Below are 20,329 nucleotides of genomic sequence, written 5' to 3' on the forward strand. Positions count from 1 at the left end.
AATGATGAAAATGTTATAGGGCATATGGCAAATATGCATAGTACATGTGAAGAAGTTATTTGCATGAAATTGTAGAAGAGTTTTGTGATATGAATGATAAGGGTTGTTTGGACTTGATACAACCAAAGGGAAATGATATTGAGCTTATGTCTCTACAACTGTTGGATGTAGTTCTAGAAGATATTGTGTAAGGCCATCAAGCCATCCAAAAAGAAACTGTAGTATTACTCTTATTGATTTTATTCCAAGCAATTATAGAGAAAATAATCTTCTTATTTTTTATAAATATATCCCAAGTTCATGTTTCAAATGTATATTTCCATTTAAAAAAATGAAATATGTGCATGTCAACCATGACACTAATGATGTTACAAAGAAGTAGATACAAATAGAAGCCAAGTGCAAGAAGATTGTTGTGAAGTCTAAGACCCATGCAAAGTACAAGAGTAATCAAGCTAAGGACCAGACGAATAGAGGAGTCAAGGGCTAAAAGGCAAGAACCAAGGATCATACTACAATAAGAAGTACAAGTTCAAGGCATCAAATAAGCTAGAGTTACTAAGAATCAAAAGCCAATGGGGTGTGAGTTCCCAATTCTAGGTGAATACCACAGGAAACTACATGAAAAGTTTAGCAAAGGCAATGTTGTGTAATAAGAAAGATCCTACTCCTATACAAAAAGTTAAAAAAAAAACCATTGTCGTCTATTTAAAATTTTGTATCAACGAAGCCTACCACCATCGAGCAGGGTGGGGGTGGGGGGGACTGTTTTTTATCATTCATGAACTTTAGTAGAGAAGCTATTAAGCCATGAGTTTAGTCCTACAACCTTAGGTGAGGATTGAGGAGGGGCTATTTGAGCCCTCTAAATAACACAAAAAAAAAAGTGGAAATATTGTATTATATCATCGACAATCTCCACGTTCATCTCATTCATATGCAAAACTAAGGAAAAGCAATCTGAAACAACCACAATTGGAATTAGGCAACACAATGTATCACAACTTAATAGATTCTCCCACATATTTACATCAATGAGAGAGTGCTACCATGCTAATGACTAAGGTTCAAGTGAGCCCTAATTATTGAATACCCCTAATCTACCCTTATTTGCTAACAATAATGTGTGCATGTTCATGTTTCTACCTATGCTTGGAAGTTGGATATGGCATGAATACATCATTTTTGGATTTGAAAATGAAGTAGCTACCCCCTTTTTTTAAAACTTTAGTTGATCATACTGAATGGAGCATTTGCCCTTTACTTTTACTCAAGTTGGTCACACTTGAATGGAAAGAAAGCATCAATGTTGTAGTTTTGCAAAACAAACACAATGAACTCGTGGGATGTGATTTAAAATGGCCCATCTATTAAATATGGTACCCAATGTGTTGCATTTACATTTATAGAGAGTTACCAACCTTACCTAAATTCAAGGTGAGGAAGCTAAGGAGAGGTGGATTCATGGTACAATTTGAGATAGTGCATATGCCAATGCCTTTACCAACTGAACATGAGGGCATTTCATATATGTCTTTTTAAGAAGTAGCATATGAAGCACGCAGAGGCATCAATAGTTGCTATGACCATATGAATCACATATGTTCTCATTGTGGAAGAGGTCAAGCATGAAATTTTATTACATTATCAGAGGATGGTACACATGATACACACTATCAAGTATAAATAAAGACATATCCAAGCTAGTCATGTTTAGATTCTAGCATCAAAGTTGAGAAGAAGAGGCCACATTTGGCATATAAACACTTGTATTTGTGTATTTAAGAGTATTTGGTCTCCAAATAAATGAGAATATACATGTCACCTAGTACTAATCCTTATGGAGCTCATTTGATATCGAGAAAAGTCAAGACCCAAACCTATTATAAGCAAGGATTAGCATAGTATGAACCCTAAAATCTAAACTCTAATTTATCATTAAGTAAGCACTTAAATTCCACTTGTTGTACAATGCCCAAAATTGTAGCAAGGCTACATGGTTGAACAATGAACTAATACCACTAACAATCACATCATTATTTAGATTTGTGAATCCATCATTAATGTCACCGTTTAGATTTGTGACGCCACCATCAATGTATATGCATATTGAAATTGATTCTTTGATATTTCTTCTCACAATTAATTTGTTTTGGGTATCTGGACCCAACATTGCTTTATATTCACACTTTGCCTTATAGCATATGCTTAACACTCTCTTGAAGTGAAGAATAAAGTTAAATTTTGTCAATTGGTCTTTGTACCTGGCAGTGTTTTATATTTACCCTATAACATGTGCATAAAGGTCAATTTTCTATATTGGTCTTTGTACCTAACATTGTTTTATCTTTATGCTTTACCCTATGGTACATGCTTAATACTCTCTTGAAGTGAATAATTTTGTATCTAAAAGAGCACATAAGAAGCTATAAGCACATACTTCTCCAATGTGCTTCAAGAATCACAACCTCATATATGCAAAAACTACTCTCTTTTGTAACTTTACACGTTTAATGAATACATAACAATGGAATATAGGCAATGCCTATGATTACATTTCAACTCCTTGATTTTTAACTTTTTTTTTTGTAGTTGTATCACTTGTATTTGCGAAGCTCCTTGATTTTCTACATGGCTTTATACATTGTCAAATATATGCCTTACATTTTCAAGAACTTTTAACATTTTCTAACATAAAAATGTTAACATATACACAATATAAATGTTTGAAAAGATGTTTTGAACTAGCCAACAATAATATCAATAACAAAATGGAAACCACATTAGTCTACATAGTAGGAGGAGCCTTGTCATGTACATTGCAAGGTCCTTGTCTTATACAAGGATGAGGTATGATATTTAATGTCTTCTAGTTAGATTCCTATTCTTCACGTGGAGTGGATAGGTTATGTGTGGAGGGAAATTTTATCAAGAGATTCAATTTAGGGATCTAGAAGAATAGGTTAAGATTTTCCATAGCAAAATTTGGACTTCCCCTTTGTTTATGAGATTTGTGGTTGTCTCAAGCCTCTTCTTTATAAAGTCTAAAAAGGCTACAAATTTGTTTTCAAGTGAGAGTTTTTAAAGACTTAAAAAGTCTAAAACCCATCAATAACATTAGATGTTAAGTTCAATGGTTCATTGAAAATGAATAATTAGAGCTTTCAATATACCTTGAAATGTTAAGGTGTTTATGGGGTTTTTTCCAAGCCTCTTATTTTCGTACAATGGTTGTTGGAGAGGGGAGTGACTAAGAAATCATGCTATGGCAATGGAGACGTGTATCCTAGTTATAATTACCACTATGCTGAATGCATGCTTAAACTTTTAATATTGGAAACATAGAAGAGTATAGGCTAGTGTTAGTGCATTTCTAGTAGCTTACCATAAATGTGTAACCCTAACAAAAAAGTGTGAGTAGGAAGTGTGTGTCCCTCTAACTTATGATGCCAAGGGTTATGATATTCCAACTATATGACACCTTTTATGCAAACTAATTTTGAGCTAGGAGACCACTCCTATGTAGAGTAGTTTTGATTCCCTTCCCAAGAACTAGAGACCCTAACAAGTGAGAGTGGTGTATGTCCCTTCAACTTATGTGATGCCATCACAATACATGCAAAGGATTACATTAGTTCAACTCTAATAATTACGAGACCACATCTATGTGAAGTATTATAGAACAATAAGACCCCCCTCAACGTAGGGCATTTTCCTAGGAAGTCGAAATCCTAACAAGTGAGAGTGAGCTGACAGAGTGTGTCCCTTAGACTTATGATGCCAAGGGCACATTAGATGGTAATGGTTACATAGCTTACATTACGCCAATTTTCCAAGTTATATTAGGTTGGGTTCACATTCATTTGGACAATGGAAGTGCACATAGGCATTTTGATGGTGTTGAGAGGAGATCAACCAAAAAACTATCCACTCAAAAACACATTTGTTCATCACAACCCTCTTGCCCTAAACCATTAGACATTGAAAATAATGCTATTCAGAACGCTAGACCTTAGACCTCCAATTTGAATGTCACCCTTGCCCAATCCCCCTCGGGAAAAACAAGGACAACTTTCATGATTGCAAAGTATTTGTTTATTTATTGGACAAACATGAAGCAATAGGGTTTGTTCTTTGAATCATGCTTGCTTGTTTAGATACTTGTGAATGAACCCTTACTATGAGCTCACCATTATTTACTTAAAAACAATGCACAATGTATTAAGTTATGTGGATATTTGCATTAAGCGAAGATTGATTATGAGGTTGATAAACTTGCTAAGCAAAGGACTAGAGAAACCCAAGAAGTCTCTACCATTCATTACTTTGTAGATGTGCTCCTTGCGCAAATTTCTCTTACAAAGCATTATAGTTCCTTTTTTGCATGATATCAAAATCATCAATCAGGAGCCTGTAGCACTCGTTGTGGACCATATCATTCCTAGATTTTGAGGTCTCGTAATAGTCACCCCATAGATGCTAAGCCTTTGCATTTTTGGCTCAATCCCTTTGGCAAATTATCGAGCAGCGGTAAGGCAACAAAGGATTTGGAGTTATCGAGGAGCAATGTGTTCATCGAAACAGTGGTCGATTGGAGCGATGCCTTCTTATTCATAGCGTAAGAGAATATGGCCATCAACGCCCTCTGGGAGGAGGCTGAATATTCTATGGAGAGTCTACACCCACACCCTCTCGACCCCCAATATCCTATGGAGAGTCATCACCAAACTTCTTATCATGAGCCCACCATTCTTGGAGTATGAGATACGAAGTCCTCTTAGATGACGTTGGGTGCGAAGTTTTGACTTTGGGCAGGACTAGGAAATGGGAATCTGAATGGCTCTTGGTTGTTGTCTCTCGGGAGTCGGCAGCATAGAGGAGGCAGAGGCTCTATAGTCATGACGAGTTCTTTCGTATGCCATAGCCAGAAACCCTAGCCTGGCTCCAGTCCTCCTTTCCCTCCACTCTCCGCGCCAGCACACGCTCGGCCACACCGCATCCGCCTCTCAGAGCTCCGCCCTTTCATGGCTTTTCGGACACTGTATTCTATCTTCTTCCTATCCCTCTCTTGTGCGTGCTTCAAGGTTTTCCATTACATGGTCTGCTTCTTTGCTACCTGAAGCAATAAAGGATCAAGACTTGTCTTCTTGTTTGCTGGAGAGAAAAAGAAGAGGAAGAAGAAGAAGAAGTCGAAGAGAGAGGGAGAGATATCATGGCTTCCCGCCTTGCTTTTGCTGTCGCTGTGGTTGTCGCAACATCGTACGCTGTGTTCTCGTATTTTCGGAGAAGAGGGAAGAAGCAGAGCCGCAGTGTTGCCATGTTTAAGGGCTCTCCGCGCCTCCCTGCATTCGCTGTTCCACGGCGGTACGATGTGGAGCTTTGGCCTGACCTTGTCTCTTTCAAATTTGAGGGCAGATTGGCTGTCACAGTTGACATTTTAAAGGAAACGACCTGTCTCGTCTTGAATGCTTTTGATCTAGCGATTCACCCAGGCTCAGTGTGGCTGAGATGCAAAGATACACGTCAGGTAAAGTCCAGACGCTCATTAGCATTCTTTTTGTTTTCGGTCCCAGCAGACGAAAGCCTCAAATTTGGTTAAATGACACCTGAGTGATAATCGTCTTCTAGTTTTATATAAACAGTACACATGGAAGGAAAAGAGACACTTGAATCAATCTAATTATTAAGGTTTATAAAGAGTACATACGGAAAGAAAATAGAGACTTGGATAACTATAACCATCATTATTGATGTACGTATATATCACATAATACCAATATATGAAACTAATACATAGCACATAATGCAATATATTAAAATATTTGAGGCACCTATCTATTTGCCCAAGAGAGAGGCCTTGTGCAAGGCTATCAAAATAATCAATTTGATGGTCTATAATCACATGATTTTCCCAAGTGCCAAAATCCCATTATTAGAAGACCTTATAACTTGCTTATCAATGCTACATAGATTACAAGTGGGAAAGACAATATTCATACTTATAATACACTTTTTTGGATTGAGGTTGTAAAAAAATATTTTCGGACCTTTACTTTGAAACTTTTACATTAGCTTAAGTGTAGGATTGCGCTGGTTTTACGTTTGCAAGTAGTCATTTGAACTTCTAACTATTATTGGATGATAATAGTTAGCTCAGTCATTTTACATTTTTATATTTGTCATTTGAATATTTATTGGATGATGATAGTTAGCTTAATCATGACTTATGATCCATTGATTAGCCTTGATTGATATGGTACTCTTATTTCCATAAAAATATATTTTAATCCATATGTTTTGATAATTTAAATCTTGACAATATAATTAAGACTTTTGTTTAAAGTCTAAAAGTGCCAATTATTTAAATGTGCACTTAATCAATTAATCTTTGGATCTCTAGTCTCAATTATCGACCCCTACTATTGATGAGTTTGCACAATATCTACACAACTTATGCATTATCTTGCTTGCCCATAAAGCTAGGAGTCAATCATAAGTTAATCGTGAACTTAGAAAACACATCTTGGTGCTAGTTGTAATTCATGAAATTTTGGATTTTCCTATATCCTTTTCTATGTTCTTTAGAATAATTTTAAAGGGGATCTCTTAGCATACACCATTGAGTCTCCTTCAAGAAGCTTTCAGTTTATCCGATCCTCGAGAGGGGGTCATTTGTTAGAGTGTAGCAAGTGCAGAAGTACATGATTGGATTAAAAGAAAGAAGTGAACATGAGAGAGAGAGAGAGAGAGAGAGAGAGAGAGAGAGAGAGAGAGAGAGAGAGAGAGAGAGAGAGAGAGAGAGAGATGTTGCATATTGTAGAGAATGAATGTTGAATACTGAAGGGAGATACGTACAAGGGGTTGTGGGAGTATAACTAATCAAAGATCTCTCTCGACTTGCTAAAAAATGAAGTGACTATGATTGGAGGGGAAAGTTGTCTAAGTAGGTAGGAAATAATATAGTAATCTGATTAGGTTGAGTAGTTAAATCTTGCCAATTGTTGTTGAAAATGGTGGACTATAGGAAATAAACAATAAAATACTAGAAAATTGCCATGAAAATGGTGCATGCTATGTGTAAATTTGTCTAATTTGTCAGTCTTAATCAGCTTGCTCTACTTGTTGTTCAAACGGTTGGCGATTGTAAAGTTTATGCCCATGAAACCAATCTTTCTTCTCGGAGAGGATGGTAATGATCCGATTGGTCAACAATTATAAGAAGTAAGCAATATACATAAATTGAAATGCATAATTTGCCACTTGATCTTGGATAATGGACAGGCATTTGGTTCCGAAATTGACACCTCTTGTGGTATTTCTTTAACTTTTATTGCAAATGGATGGAGTACACTGAGTTTTATGAATCTTTTACATTGATGAAAGTGTCTCTTGTTGTCATAGATAACCAGTAAGCGTTCAAACCAACTTACCCCTTGGTTTGCTTAGGGATTGGTTGTCATGAGAACACGTATTTTCAAAATCTCTCTTAACATGTGGATTAATTTTTAATCACATGGTTAAGTAAATATTGCACATGTGAGGTGTAACTAGGATTAGAGTAAATTTATGAGCTCGGGATCTGAGAAAATCACAGGATGCCAAAGAAATAAGTTGCTATAAGTTATATTGTATAGGTACTTGGTGGTATCTGATACCAGTTAATGGCGTAGGTCATTCATTTGGCCATAAGTGTTAGTTGGTGACACTAGAGAAGTGGCGTTTAATGGTACCTAACATTAATTTGATGGTCAAAGATAGTGCAGAGACACTTGGAAATGCAAGATGCTTAGCCAATTTAATTATTGGCCAGTTAGATTATTTTTTAGGGTACCGAAATAATGATTAGATTAATTTTTAGTATTTAAAGACAAAAAACTAACATTTAATTATGGATAATGCGAGAAAAGCCATTTGGGAAGGTTGCCACTTGTAAAAAATGCCAATGTAAGATTAAAAAAATGTCTTTAGAGGTTGGAGAGGCATTTTGTGTATTAAGCTCTGCAAGAGAGAGGGAGAAGATGTTGGTCTGATTTGCAGCCATTGGAGGATTTTCTGAGGCAGCTAGGGGCAGGAGAAGACCAATCAATAGTAGGTGACAACATCTAGAGGTTGTTGAGACAGGGCAATAGCAGCAAATGACTGATTTTCTTCAATTCTTTGCATCTACAAGCTGTAGAGATAGGGCAGCAGTAGTAAATGATAGATTTTCTTCAGCTTTTTGCAAAGAAAGTTTGAATTTTTTCTCTCCTCAGCATCCTGTCTCATCTCCTAACCTTTCTATATCCTTGCTCCAAAGATTGCAATATTGAGATCACCAGAGGTTGAGAAATTTCATATTTCTTTGGTGTAAACTCTAATCTGTAGCAAAAATTAGGGTCAAGAAGCATGCCAGAAATTGGAAGCTTTAATAGGACTGAAGCTATTTTTAGCCTATTCAAGTGGAGGGATTAACAAATAATTGAATTTGGAGCATTTTTCATCTCCATCAAAGCGGGTGAAGGCCAATTGATTACTCGAATCAAGGGGCAAATTAGATTAAAGACTTGTTGGTCATTTTGAACAGTAAGGGGAGTTGGAATACTGAAACGGATTGGTGGAATCCCATTGTTCATCGACTTCTTCTTCAATTAAGTTAAATAAATATCAAAGGGACACCAATTTTGAGGGCTAACAGGGTATCCAATGTTTAAGATTATATGGTAAAGTGTACTTTTCAGTTTTGTGAATTTCTTAATTGCTGTAAATAGTGCTTAATCAGGTTATTTACCACCCTATCCAAGGAAGAAGACTGGTTATATTGGCCTTTAATTGTGCTTCTTGGGTGACAAATTCAACTCAAAATGACTGTTGGCTGAATGGCCACTTGAAAATCTTGAAATTGTTTCAATTTTAGTGATTGAAATTCAAGTCTCTAGGCCTTATATTTTCAGCACACTTCTTGAGGTGACAACCAAACCCTAATTTCTATTCTATTGTAAATTAGGCTTTATAATAGAGATTAGTGAAAATCTCCACTTGAAACTAGCCTTCCTTCTTGAAAAGGGTGGTAATTCCTTATAAAGCACTTAGTTAAAGCAATCAACAAATGAACATAACTGCAATTGCACAAATTACCTCAATAATCTTGGAGATCGTACACCTTGTTGGCCCCAAAACTGGTGCCCCTTTCGGTATTTCTTTAACTTGATTACTAATGGAATGAGTACAAGCTAAGATTCACAATCTCTTTTGCTGTTCCAAAAGCCCCTTTGTTGTAGTAACAATGAGCAATCAATTTGGGTCAATTGCCCCTTGATTTTTCACCCAAGACTTGCACAAATGGAACCACCAACTGGCCAAATGCTGCCCCAAATTACAATGAATGGGTTGATATTTGAATTCTTTGATAATTACTCAAATTTTAGGTGTTGAATTTAGTGTACGATGCCTTTACTAATTGACACGGGCCTTGAGGTGTTTGTCAAACCCTAGCTTTTGCAAAAAATTAGGGTTTATAACCAAGATCTCTTTGCTGTCCACCAAATTTGGTTGAGATCTACTCAAAATGGCTAAGAAATGTTGAGATCTATTGAGAATGGGTTGGAGAAGGGGAGAGAAAGCCAAGATGAGAGAAATTTGATTTTCTTTGTGAGGAAACCCGAAATTCTTCTTGCTGCTTGCATTTAGTATAGTCACCTATTGCGAGGCACCTTCAAAAAGCAGTCACCTAATCAACAGTGCTGTTGCCAGCCCTTGAAACGTGACTCCCTGCCGTCCCCTACCTGTTGAGGCCCCCAGATGGCTATCTTCTGCAGCAAATTGTTGTTCTTTGATTAGAAAATGGACCATTAGTTCTCTCTCTCTCTCTCTCTCTCTCTCTCTCTCTCTCTTTCCCCCCTCCCCCCAAGCTATAAACTAATTGAATGGTTGAGACCCAGCCCCTGAAAACATTTTCTGAGTTTACATGGGCATTTTTGCTAAGTGGTAGCTTTCTAAATCCATTTTCAGCATTATCCAACCATTTAATTAATTTTCAAATCTATCAATTTCAGCCCTTTTGACCTTAGAAAAATAATTTGGTTGGCCTACAATTTAATTGGCTAGGCCAATTTATCATTAAGTGATCTTGAGCTCTTATTAACCTAGAATTGACTCATTAACCTAGTTAATTAATTAGTACCAATTCTCTAGTGTAACCATTGACACTTAGGGCTATTTAAATGGTCTAGGCAAAATTTCGATACTAGGTACCACCTAGTACGTGTCCAGTATATCTTGTTACAATTGCAGCCTTTGACACCAACTGATACCTTGGGAATCTAGGGCCCATATTGTGAAACAATTAACCTACACTTCACATATCCAAGTTATATTTTTACATTTGATCAACTTTTAGTCAAATGCTAAAGCAAAGCATGAAAATTTCATGTCCTTGTGATACATCTTCCCTTTGGAATCCTTGCTTTGTCCTTTTGCACTACAATGTGTCAAAGCAAAATATAATGCATTGGAATTTTCCAAAAGACATCATAGTGAAAACAACATTGGTCACTATTGCTTAACCATGGTAATGCCAAATACTTGCTGATAAATTTTAACTAGCAAAATCATAACATAAAAACTCATAAAGAATCCAAAATTGCTACCAGAAACTCATAAAATGCATTTCTTATTAGCATATCTCAATTGTTTTGGCTAGACAACCATAACAAAGTTGAAGTTGAGCTTTAACCATGATTGAACTTTCAATGTTATTCATAAAACATTTTGTTGTCCACAAAACCAAATTAATTGCATTGGTAATTGTTGATCATCCATTGGGAACCAGTAAAATTGATAATCAACCTTTGATGATTGTACAATGACATTGAAATCAGCCTTCCTTCTTGGAAAGGGTAGTAATTCCTTGATTACGCACTTAATTACAATAATTAGCAAATGAACATAACTTAAAATGCACAAATTACTTAATAATCTCGGACATTGAACACCTTGTTGGCACCAAAATTGGTGCCCCTTTCGGTATTTCTCTAACTTGATTGCTAATGGAATGAGTATAAGTTGAGATTTACAATCTCCTTTGCTGTTCCAAAAAGCCTCTTTGTTGTAGCCACAATCAACAATCAATTCGGGCTGATTGCCCCTTGATTTTTCACTCAGGACTTGTATGAATGGAACCTCCAGTTGGCTAGATGCTACCCCAAATTACAATGAATGGGCTGGCATCTGAATTCCCTAACAATTACACAAATTTCAGGTGCTGAATTTGGTATACAATACCTTCACCAATTTCCACAGGTCTCAAGGTGGCTGTCAAACCCTAATTTTTGCAAAAATTTAGGGTTTACAGCAAAGATGTCTCTATTGTCCTCCAAAACTTGACTGAGAAATGTTGAGATCTCCTGAGAATGGGTTAGAGAAGAGAGAGAAAGCCAAGATGAGAGAGAAATCTGATTTTCTTTGCTATAAAACCCTAAATTCTACTTATCACCTGTTACTTGCTACTTGCTTCAGCATGCATACAATGCAATTACCTACTGCTAGACACCTCCAAAATTTGGTGTGGACAATAGAGAGATCAGCTTAAACAATGGTTGAAACTATCAATGGCATTTACTAACATGTTGCTGTCCGTGGAACTAGTTGTAAACCATTGAAGATTGAGCATAATCTAATCATAAACTGATCACTTGCTGATCTGATAAGTAGTCACAAACTGATTGCACAAATTGATTAGTAACTAATGCAAAATTTGATCCCAAAAGTGACCATAAACGGTTCTTAAAGTGATAAAAAATTGGCTTGAAATTGATCAAATTTTTTTGTCTCAAAACTGAAGCAAAAATCCATGCCAGACTGATCTTAAACTGAAGCAAAAGTATAGTTCGAGTGCTTGGGTAAAACTCATACTCATCTGTATGCATCTCACAATGACTTGTACACTAAGTAGTGACCCCATGCCTCCCCTTTGAGCATCAGGCAATACTCTAGAACCTTGCTCTGCTAAACTTGATTGAGCTCGAACCAAAGTTGGCTCTAATTGAGAGGCATCTCGGTAAAGTTGCAACAATCGAGGATGGATTGTCAAGTCATCCTTTTCCATCCACTTTGCATCTATTGGTGAAACAATGCTGAAGCTTCATCAAGAAGCAAATGGAAACTTTACCTCTAATTTTTCTTGCCTTGAAACCTCCACTAGGTTGTAGGCCTTTTTTCTTGACGGAAAGTGCGAGGATCGAGATACGCAGTGCTTTCTAGCAGCAAAGAGAGAGTGTAGAGGAGTTAGGAGAGAACACGATTTGTGGGTACGATGACGAGTGTATCTCTTTAGGTTTATATATATATATATGAAAGTACAGTGCTAAGGGTGTGTTCACACCCGAGCACATTTAAAAGGCACGAGGGTCTTTATTCCCAACAACCTCCCACCTAAAGGCTATGTGCCTTAAGAGGAGAAAAGAATCAACTAAGTCTAGGTACGTACAAAGCTGAATTACATATATCTATCCAACTCCCATCATCTGTCGGCAATAAGCAAACCGCTCTGTTGGGAGATCCTTCGTGAGAAGGTCTGCAGGATTATCATCTGTATGCACTTTGACAAGCTCGATGCTCTTGTTGTCAAGTACATCTCTAATGAAGTGGTACTTCACCTGTATGTGCTTCGTCTTCGCATGAAAGACGGGATTCCATGGTAGCATGATAGCACTTTGACTGTCACAATGGAGAACAGGTAACTCTGTAATGCCAAGCTCTCCTACCAGATGTGAAAGTCATAAAGCCTCCTTGTATGCCTCAGTGTGGCAGCCACATACTCTGCCTCTGTAGTAGACAATGCAACACACTTTTGTAGCCTGGAGATTCAAGAGACTGCTTCTCCTGTGAAGGTAAACACATATCCAGAAGTGGACTTTCTGCAATCTGCATAGGTAAAGCCAACGACAAATGCCTTCTGCTTTCCAAAGCAGATGTACAACTCCTTTGTGCCTTTGAGGTATCTCATAATACCTTTCACTACTTCCCAATGCTTTTTACCAGGGCTTGCCATGTATCTGCTAACCACTCCCACTGCAAAGGCAATGTCAGGACGTGTAGCAACCATAGCATACATCAAATTGCCAACCGCTAAAGCATATGGTATCTTGGTCATTTCAATCGTCTTATCATCAGATGCACGGCTGTCCTCTGCACCGAGTTTCACATATGGAGGTAATGGAACCCCAATTGTTTTTCCCCCCTCCATATTGAAACGTTGCTAAACCTTGGAGATATACTCCTGCCGAGATAGATAGAGTAATCGTGTCAACCTATCTCTGAGTATTCGCATGCCAAGAATGTGATTTGCATCACCAAGATTCTTCATGTCAAAGCTGCCATGAAGACTTTGCTTCAGTGGGTCCAAGGTACGAGTATCCTTGTCAGCCATCAGCATGTCATCAACATACAGAACCAAGATAATCAGGTTGCCATCTGCTGTCTTCTTGGTGTACAAGCAGTGATCCACTTGACTTCTATGGAAACCTTGAGACTGCATAAATGTATCAAACTTATGATACCATTCTCTTGGTGCTTGTTTCAGCTCATACAAACTCCTTTTGAGTTTACATACCATATTCTCTTTCCCTTTTTCCACAAACCCTTCAGGCTGTTGCGTATATATGTCTTCATATAGGTCACCATGTAAGAATGCAGTCTTTACATCCATCTGTATGAGCTCCATATCTTCAGCTACAACTAAGCCCAAAATGGTTGTCAGTGTAGTCATCTTGACTATAGGAGAGAAGATCTTATCAAAGTCAATTCCATGTTTCTGCTTATACCCCTTCACAACCAATCTTGCTTTGTACTTTGGTGAGGAACCAGAAGTGACCTTCATCTTGTAAACCCATTTGCATGGAAGTGTTTTTTGCCCTTTAGGCAATTGCACCAAGTCTCAAGTGCCATTTTTCTCAAGAGATTCCATTTCTGACAACATGGCTTTATACCATTTCTTGCTGTCTTGTCTGTCCATTGCTTCCTTGAAGCAAGATGGTTCACCACAGTCTGTCAACATGACATAATCAGCCACATTGTTTGCACCAAGAATGAATCTATTAGGTTGTCTAGTAGTCCTAGACGATCTCCTAACCCAATGATCATTGTTTGCTGGGTGTTCAGCATTTTCAGCTTTCTATCCTGGCATTTCAGCCTGCAAATCAGCATTAACAGCTTGTTGTTCTGGCTGTTCCTGCACGTGTAGTGGCTCATTTGTTAATAAACACGGATCTAGAGCATGGTAGGAGCTATGGAGGATGAAAGATGAAGAGAAGACTCATGTTGACATAGATATAGATAGACCAACTGTTGGACAAGTGAATTAGGTTCCAAGATAGATTAGCTTGGACTCATAAATACAATCTTGTGTAATGAATTGACACTTACAAGACACTAAGTGAAAGTACTAAGCATCATGATATTGTATTCATTCCATAGTCAAGTTCAATGCTTTATAGAAGTTGGGTTGTTCCACTCTTCTCACTGTGCATATGGGATTCAGGACATCCTTTCTTGGAGTATACATCATTTGTTGTTTCTCAACACCTCCCCCCCCACAAATGATGAGTTCCTACACTTGTTGACTTTTGTCTCCCCTTCATGATGACATGGCTCGGGAGACTAGCTCATAGGCAGCCTAGTCAAGTTAAAGCTTGAAACTTTACATCTTTGATAGGAGTTTTACAGAGCAAATCCACTAAGGGAAAATTGTATGAAAGATACAATGAAAATTCTTTTAGAATAATCTGTTAGAGTTGCTGATGGTAGTGGAAGCATCTTCTTCTTCTTCTTCATTCATGAATTGGTTTTGGTGGTGATCATTCTGCAACTGTTGTGCTCTTTTCTTGTGGAAACATTCACTGGCTATATGGCGAGTCTTACCACAATAATGACATGTCATTCGACTTTTGTTGTCGGTATTGAATCCTCGACCTCTTCCTTTGGGTCCAACAGCTTCTTTGGTGTATAAGAGATTTTCCCTAGATGGAATACCATCTTTTGCATTCTTGTTCTTCTGTTTGTTCTCTTTATCAAGAAGAGAGTGCTCAATATCTTTAAGTGAGAGACTTGGAACATTACTTAGGGTGGACACGAGATTCTCATATGGATCCTTATTTACACTTGCAAGCAGTACGGCTATTGCTTCATCTTCATCAATATTCTTCTTAAGAGTTGCAAGCTGGGTTTTTAGGCTCTTGAACTTGTTAATGTGTATGGTTATGGAAGCAGTGTCTTTTATATCCAGTTTATAAAACTGCATGAGTAATTTTACTTGTGAATTCTTTGCTTGGGTACCAAACATCTTGTGAAGTTCCTCCCAAGCGGTTCTAGCATCTCTAATGCCAGAGATATGATGTAGCACATCATCACTTAGTCCCCAGGCAATGATGCCTAGTGCCTTGTTATTCATCTTCTTCCATTCTTTGGTTTTTGATGAAGTTATTGCAAGGATCCCGCTTTTTGAATCTTCTTCCGTGCCATCTGCATCACCTTCATCATTTTCAAAGAGATCCGAGAGGTCTTTCCTCATAAGGTGGTACATGGTCTTTTCCTTCCAGGCATGGAAACCTTCTCCATTAAACTTTGCTATTTGCTCAAGTTCTGCCATGTTGATAAGCGTCAATTATTTATCAAAAGAGTTGTATTTCAATGTGTTAAGAGACAGAAGTACAAGGTAATGTGAAGGCACACTCTATAGTATCAAGAGATACTATGTCTGGTCTTTAAGCTTGAATCTTCTTCCTTCTTGATGGTGATTATTTGATGCTTGTCTTTCTTCAACTTGAGTCCCCTCCTTGTTGGTAAAATCACTGAGTAGAGTGACAGTATTTGCCTTGCCAAATGGAGGAAGAATGAGGCAAAGAAGGAAGTCTTGGCGTTGAGGCTATTGCTTGAGGTCTTCAAGACTTAAAAAGAATCTTCAAAGTATCTCAAGTCTTGTTGAAACTTTCAAATTTAGTGTAATTAGAGTGGCAATAGCCTTAGTGTATTGCAGACAGTGAGGGAGTGAGATGAGAATAGTTGAAGTGGCTATGGTGGAATTAGGGTTAATCAGGCAGGCGATTGGTTTTTTACTCGGGGCAGCTCGTAGACACACTTGTATGGCGAATCGTTTGATGAGGAGGAAGTTTATGATCCAAGCTTCCAAAGCCCTATGGTTACAGGGCATCTAGCAGCGCATATAGGGAGATTCGATTGTACGACAGCTTGCTGTCGTGTTTCTGGCAGCAAGCTGCAATCTCTGCAATGCCGGGTGCTAGAGCGCATAATGTTGATGTTTGACGTGACAAGGAGGAGAGCCTGAAGCTAGAGAACAACTCTCCTGAAGAGAACAAGTTGAGATAGGCTCTGGTTGAGGAGATCCAAGACCTCAACTACAGGTGGGTGCAAGTTGGCTATGGGAGCCACAATGTCAAGCTGAAGATGAAGCTGGAAATGGAGTCATGAGCTGGCTGTGAATTGAACAGAGATGACTAGAGGTGAAGAGAGACTAAGAGAGCAATGTATGGAGCTATGCTATGCTCAGCTGAGGTCTGATACCATGTTAAGAAACACGGATCTAGAGCATGACAGGAGCTATGGAGGATGAAAGATGAAGAGAAGACTCATGTTGACATAGACACAGATAGACCAACTGTTGCATAAGTGAAATAGGTTCCAAGATAGATTAGCTTGGACTCATAAAGACAATCTCGTGTAATGAACTGACACTGACAAGACAGTGAAAGTACAAAGCATCATGATATTGTATTCATTCCATAGTCAAGTACAATGCTTTATAGAAGTTGGGTTGTTCCACTCTCACTGTGCATATGGGATTCAGGACATCTCTTCCTGGAGCATACATTGTTTGTTATTTTTCAAGATCATTATCATGGGTAATAATTGGCTTATCATTTTCAGCATTATTTTCTGCATTTACAGGTTCATTTACAACAAGTATTTGTTGTTGTACAATAGGCACATTTTGTTGTCCAAAAGGTATTTCTTCCCGAAATACAACCTCACGGACCTCCTCAGTTCTTTTGGGCTGTTTATGCATGCGATCTTCCCGGAAGATAACATCATTGCTGCGTACTACTTTCCTTATCTCGGAATCCCATAATCTATACCCCATTTCACCCTCGTCACCATATCCTAGGAAAATGCATTTACAGGACTTTGGCTCAAGTTTGCTGCGTTTTTCTTTATGAATGTGCACAACAGCCTCGCAGCCAAATAGTTTCAGGTGAGCATATGAAGGTGGCTTGCCCGACCACGCTTCTTGGGGAACACCCCTCCTAAAGACCTATTTGGTGACCGATTAATCAAGTGTACGGCTGTCATAACAGCCTCTGCCCAAAAACCATGGGGTAATGTAGCATGAGACAGCATCGTACGGACCTTATCCTGGATGGTCCGATTCATACGCTTTGCAACTCCATTTTGGGGTGGATTATGAGGGACAGTGAGCTTCCTCTTGATCCCTTTGCTATCACAAAATGCCTGAAAGGCCTTGGACACATATTCCCCACAATTGTCAAAGCGAAGACACTTAAGTGTCTTATCAGTTTGATTTTCAACCAATGCCAAGAATTTTTTAAACTTGCCAAGCACTTCATCCTTGCTACGAATAGGGTAAACCCATACCTTCTGTGTAGCATTATCGACAAAGGTGACAATATTTCTTTCCCCCTAAAGATAATCCTGGTATCTGACATACATCGGAATGTGCTAACTCTAGAGGAGAAGATTTTAGTGAAAGAGACTTTTTATGAGACGTCTGTGCATGTTTACCATAAACACAATGATCAAAATGTTCAAAATCAGCATAACGAAGACAAGGCAAGTAACCCAAACAAGATAGCACTTTCATTCCTGTTCGACTCATGTGTCCCAACCGGCCATGCCCCAAAGAAACACTTGGCTGCTCGGTCACGACAACAACATGATCACTCACACTAGATACATGGAGAGGATATAAGATATCACTTTTACACCCTTTGGCAATCACTCTAGATTCCTTACAGATCTTCCACTTCCCATCACCAGAGGTGGTATGAAATCCATCATCATCTAGTTGCCTTGTGCCAATCAAGCTCTTCTTGAGCTGAGGTACATGCTGAAGTGTGAAGATAGAACCATGCTGAAATTGTAACTGTACATTGCCAATACCTGCAATGTCATATGCATAGTTGTCCCCAAGATGGGTAACACCATGTCGACCCCCTGTATAGGCAGAGAATCACTCACGATGAGGGTTGGCATGAAAGGAAGCACTTAAATCGAGAACCCAGGTATGCATGTGTACGTACAAGTAAAGCATGTGCACCAAAGTGTGAAGAGACCAAGAGTACGTCATTCCCACTGTCATTGTTATGGGTGACTACATTCGCCTCTTAAATTTTGACATTGCTCTTCTTAGACTGACTCTCTTTCTTCTCTTCCTTGCTATCATCTGTCTTCTTGCCCTTTCCTTTCTCTTTCTTCCATTTATAGCAGTCACGTTTAAAGTGACCCTTCTTGCCACAATGATGGCATTCAACATCTTTGCCACGTGATTTACTGCGTCCCTTGCTATCAGATTTGCCTTTCTGCTTTGATCTGCCCCTAGTATGCAAAGCACTGGAAGACTTACTAGATGCATTGCTTTGCCGATTCATTTCTTCCATGAGTAGAGCACTCTTTACATCAGCATACAAAAGAATCGCATTAGAATTGCTCATAGCAGTCCTGAATGTATTCCCAACTCTCTGGAAGAGTGCAAAGTAAGAACATAGCCTTAAATTCTTCATCGATCAAGAACTGCAAGGCAACAAGCTGGCTGAAGATGGACTTAAAATCACTCAAGTGAGTAGACATTGCTGTACCCTCTTTCATACGCAAATCCATAAGCTTTTTCAGCCAATACGCTTTGCTTGCGGCACTCTTTTGTGCATACAATTTTTCCAGTCGAGTCCAAATAGCATATGCAGAATCCAAACCTTCAATGTTAAACAGCAAGGCATCAATTGAGCATGCAAGCTCATTTAACTCATCCCAATTTTCCTGTTCCATGTTTGCGGGCTTTGCCCCTTCGGTCTTAATCGGCTTTGCCTGCTTCTTTTGCAACAGGATATTGTAGCACTGTTGTTGCCAGACTGCAAAGTTATGTGCTCCTTCAAGCTTCTTAATGTCATGAGATTACTACTGTCATTGCTGCCCGCCATGATTTTCAGCCCAAATGTGACCAAAAAATTCAGCAAATGCAGGCCCAAACTCTCACACAAGTGACCAAGGTACAAACAAGTACCAACCTGCAATTAATGACCACGTAGAAGCAGAAATTTCAGATCTGTAAGTAAATTTTCAGAAGCATCAAGCCATGTGCTACAGCATTCCACAACTGATTACAGTTGTTTCAAGGGCAAATACATCACTTTACATGAGAAATCCCAAATTTTAGCTGCAATTTCTGTTGTACATGTATCCATGGGCATAAAATTTGACAGGCACAGTCAAAAAAACCCCAAAATTTTTGTGTCGAGAAATTTCACTCAGATGAGCAAAATTTCAATAATTTTTGGCGAAATCCCCAATTCAAACGCGCACATTGTTTGCAATTTTTGACGCAGATGCCTCAATTTTGCATGAACAACACTCAATTTGGAAAAGCCCTAAAATTTTGGGCCTAGATTGCACAAAAAATTGGAGGCTGTGCCTCCATGCGTGAACCCTTTGTAGGGGAAGAGGAATTTCAAAAAATTTGAAGGGAAAAAAAATTTGGATGACGGGTTTGTTGACCCACCAGTCGCGGTTGGTCCCATCTGTCGCACGCTTCGCTGGCCGCCCCGTTTGACGCCTGGCTGCCGTCATCATGCTGGTCAGCACCCGTTGTGTGATGCTGCACGCTTGCTTCCCTACTCGACTGGTTGTCGCCTGGTCATCATGCCGTTGCTTGCTCGCCCAACCTTTCGCACCACTGCCACGCGCTTATTGGTCACCTGACTGCTGCCCTGTCGCCTGACTGCTGGTCTTCAGCACAACTTGTGTTGAACGAGCCTTGTGGCTCGAATAGCTTGTGTTGTGGTCTCGGGAAGCTCGCGAAATGTGTGCTTTGATACCAGTTTGTAGTAACGGAAAGCGCGAGGATCGAGACACGCAATGCTTGCTAGCAATAGAGAGAGAGAGTTAGGAGAGTGAACACGATTTGTGGGTACAATGATGAGTGTACCTCTAGGTTTTTAGAGATATATGTTTATATATATATATATATATATATATATATATATATATATATATATGTATGTATGTATGTATGTATGTATGTATGTATGTATGTATACATATACATGTA

At 38.6% G+C, this 20,329-nt stretch overlaps 1 protein-coding gene across 1 annotated transcript in view; it reads left to right on the plus strand.

The window, feature by feature from the left end:
- The first annotated feature begins 4,796 nt into the window (after nt 1-4,796).
- The window catches only part of APM1 (aminopeptidase M1), a 44,537-nt gene continuing 29,004 nt past the window's right edge, over nt 4,797-20,329 (plus strand). The window contains exon 1 of the mRNA XM_087669913.1: nt 4,797-5,527. Coding sequence (XP_087526039.1) covers nt 5,213-5,527 — 315 coding nt within the window. The 5' untranslated portion in view covers nt 4,797-5,212. The remainder of the gene's footprint in view (nt 5,528-20,329) is intronic.

This window comes from Lygodium microphyllum, chromosome 28, assembly GCF_053477565.2.
Source record: "Lygodium microphyllum isolate KBCC chromosome 28, Lygodium_microphyllum_v1.1.10, whole genome shotgun sequence".
NCBI classification, from domain to species: domain Eukaryota; kingdom Viridiplantae; phylum Streptophyta; class Polypodiopsida; order Schizaeales; family Lygodiaceae; genus Lygodium; species Lygodium microphyllum.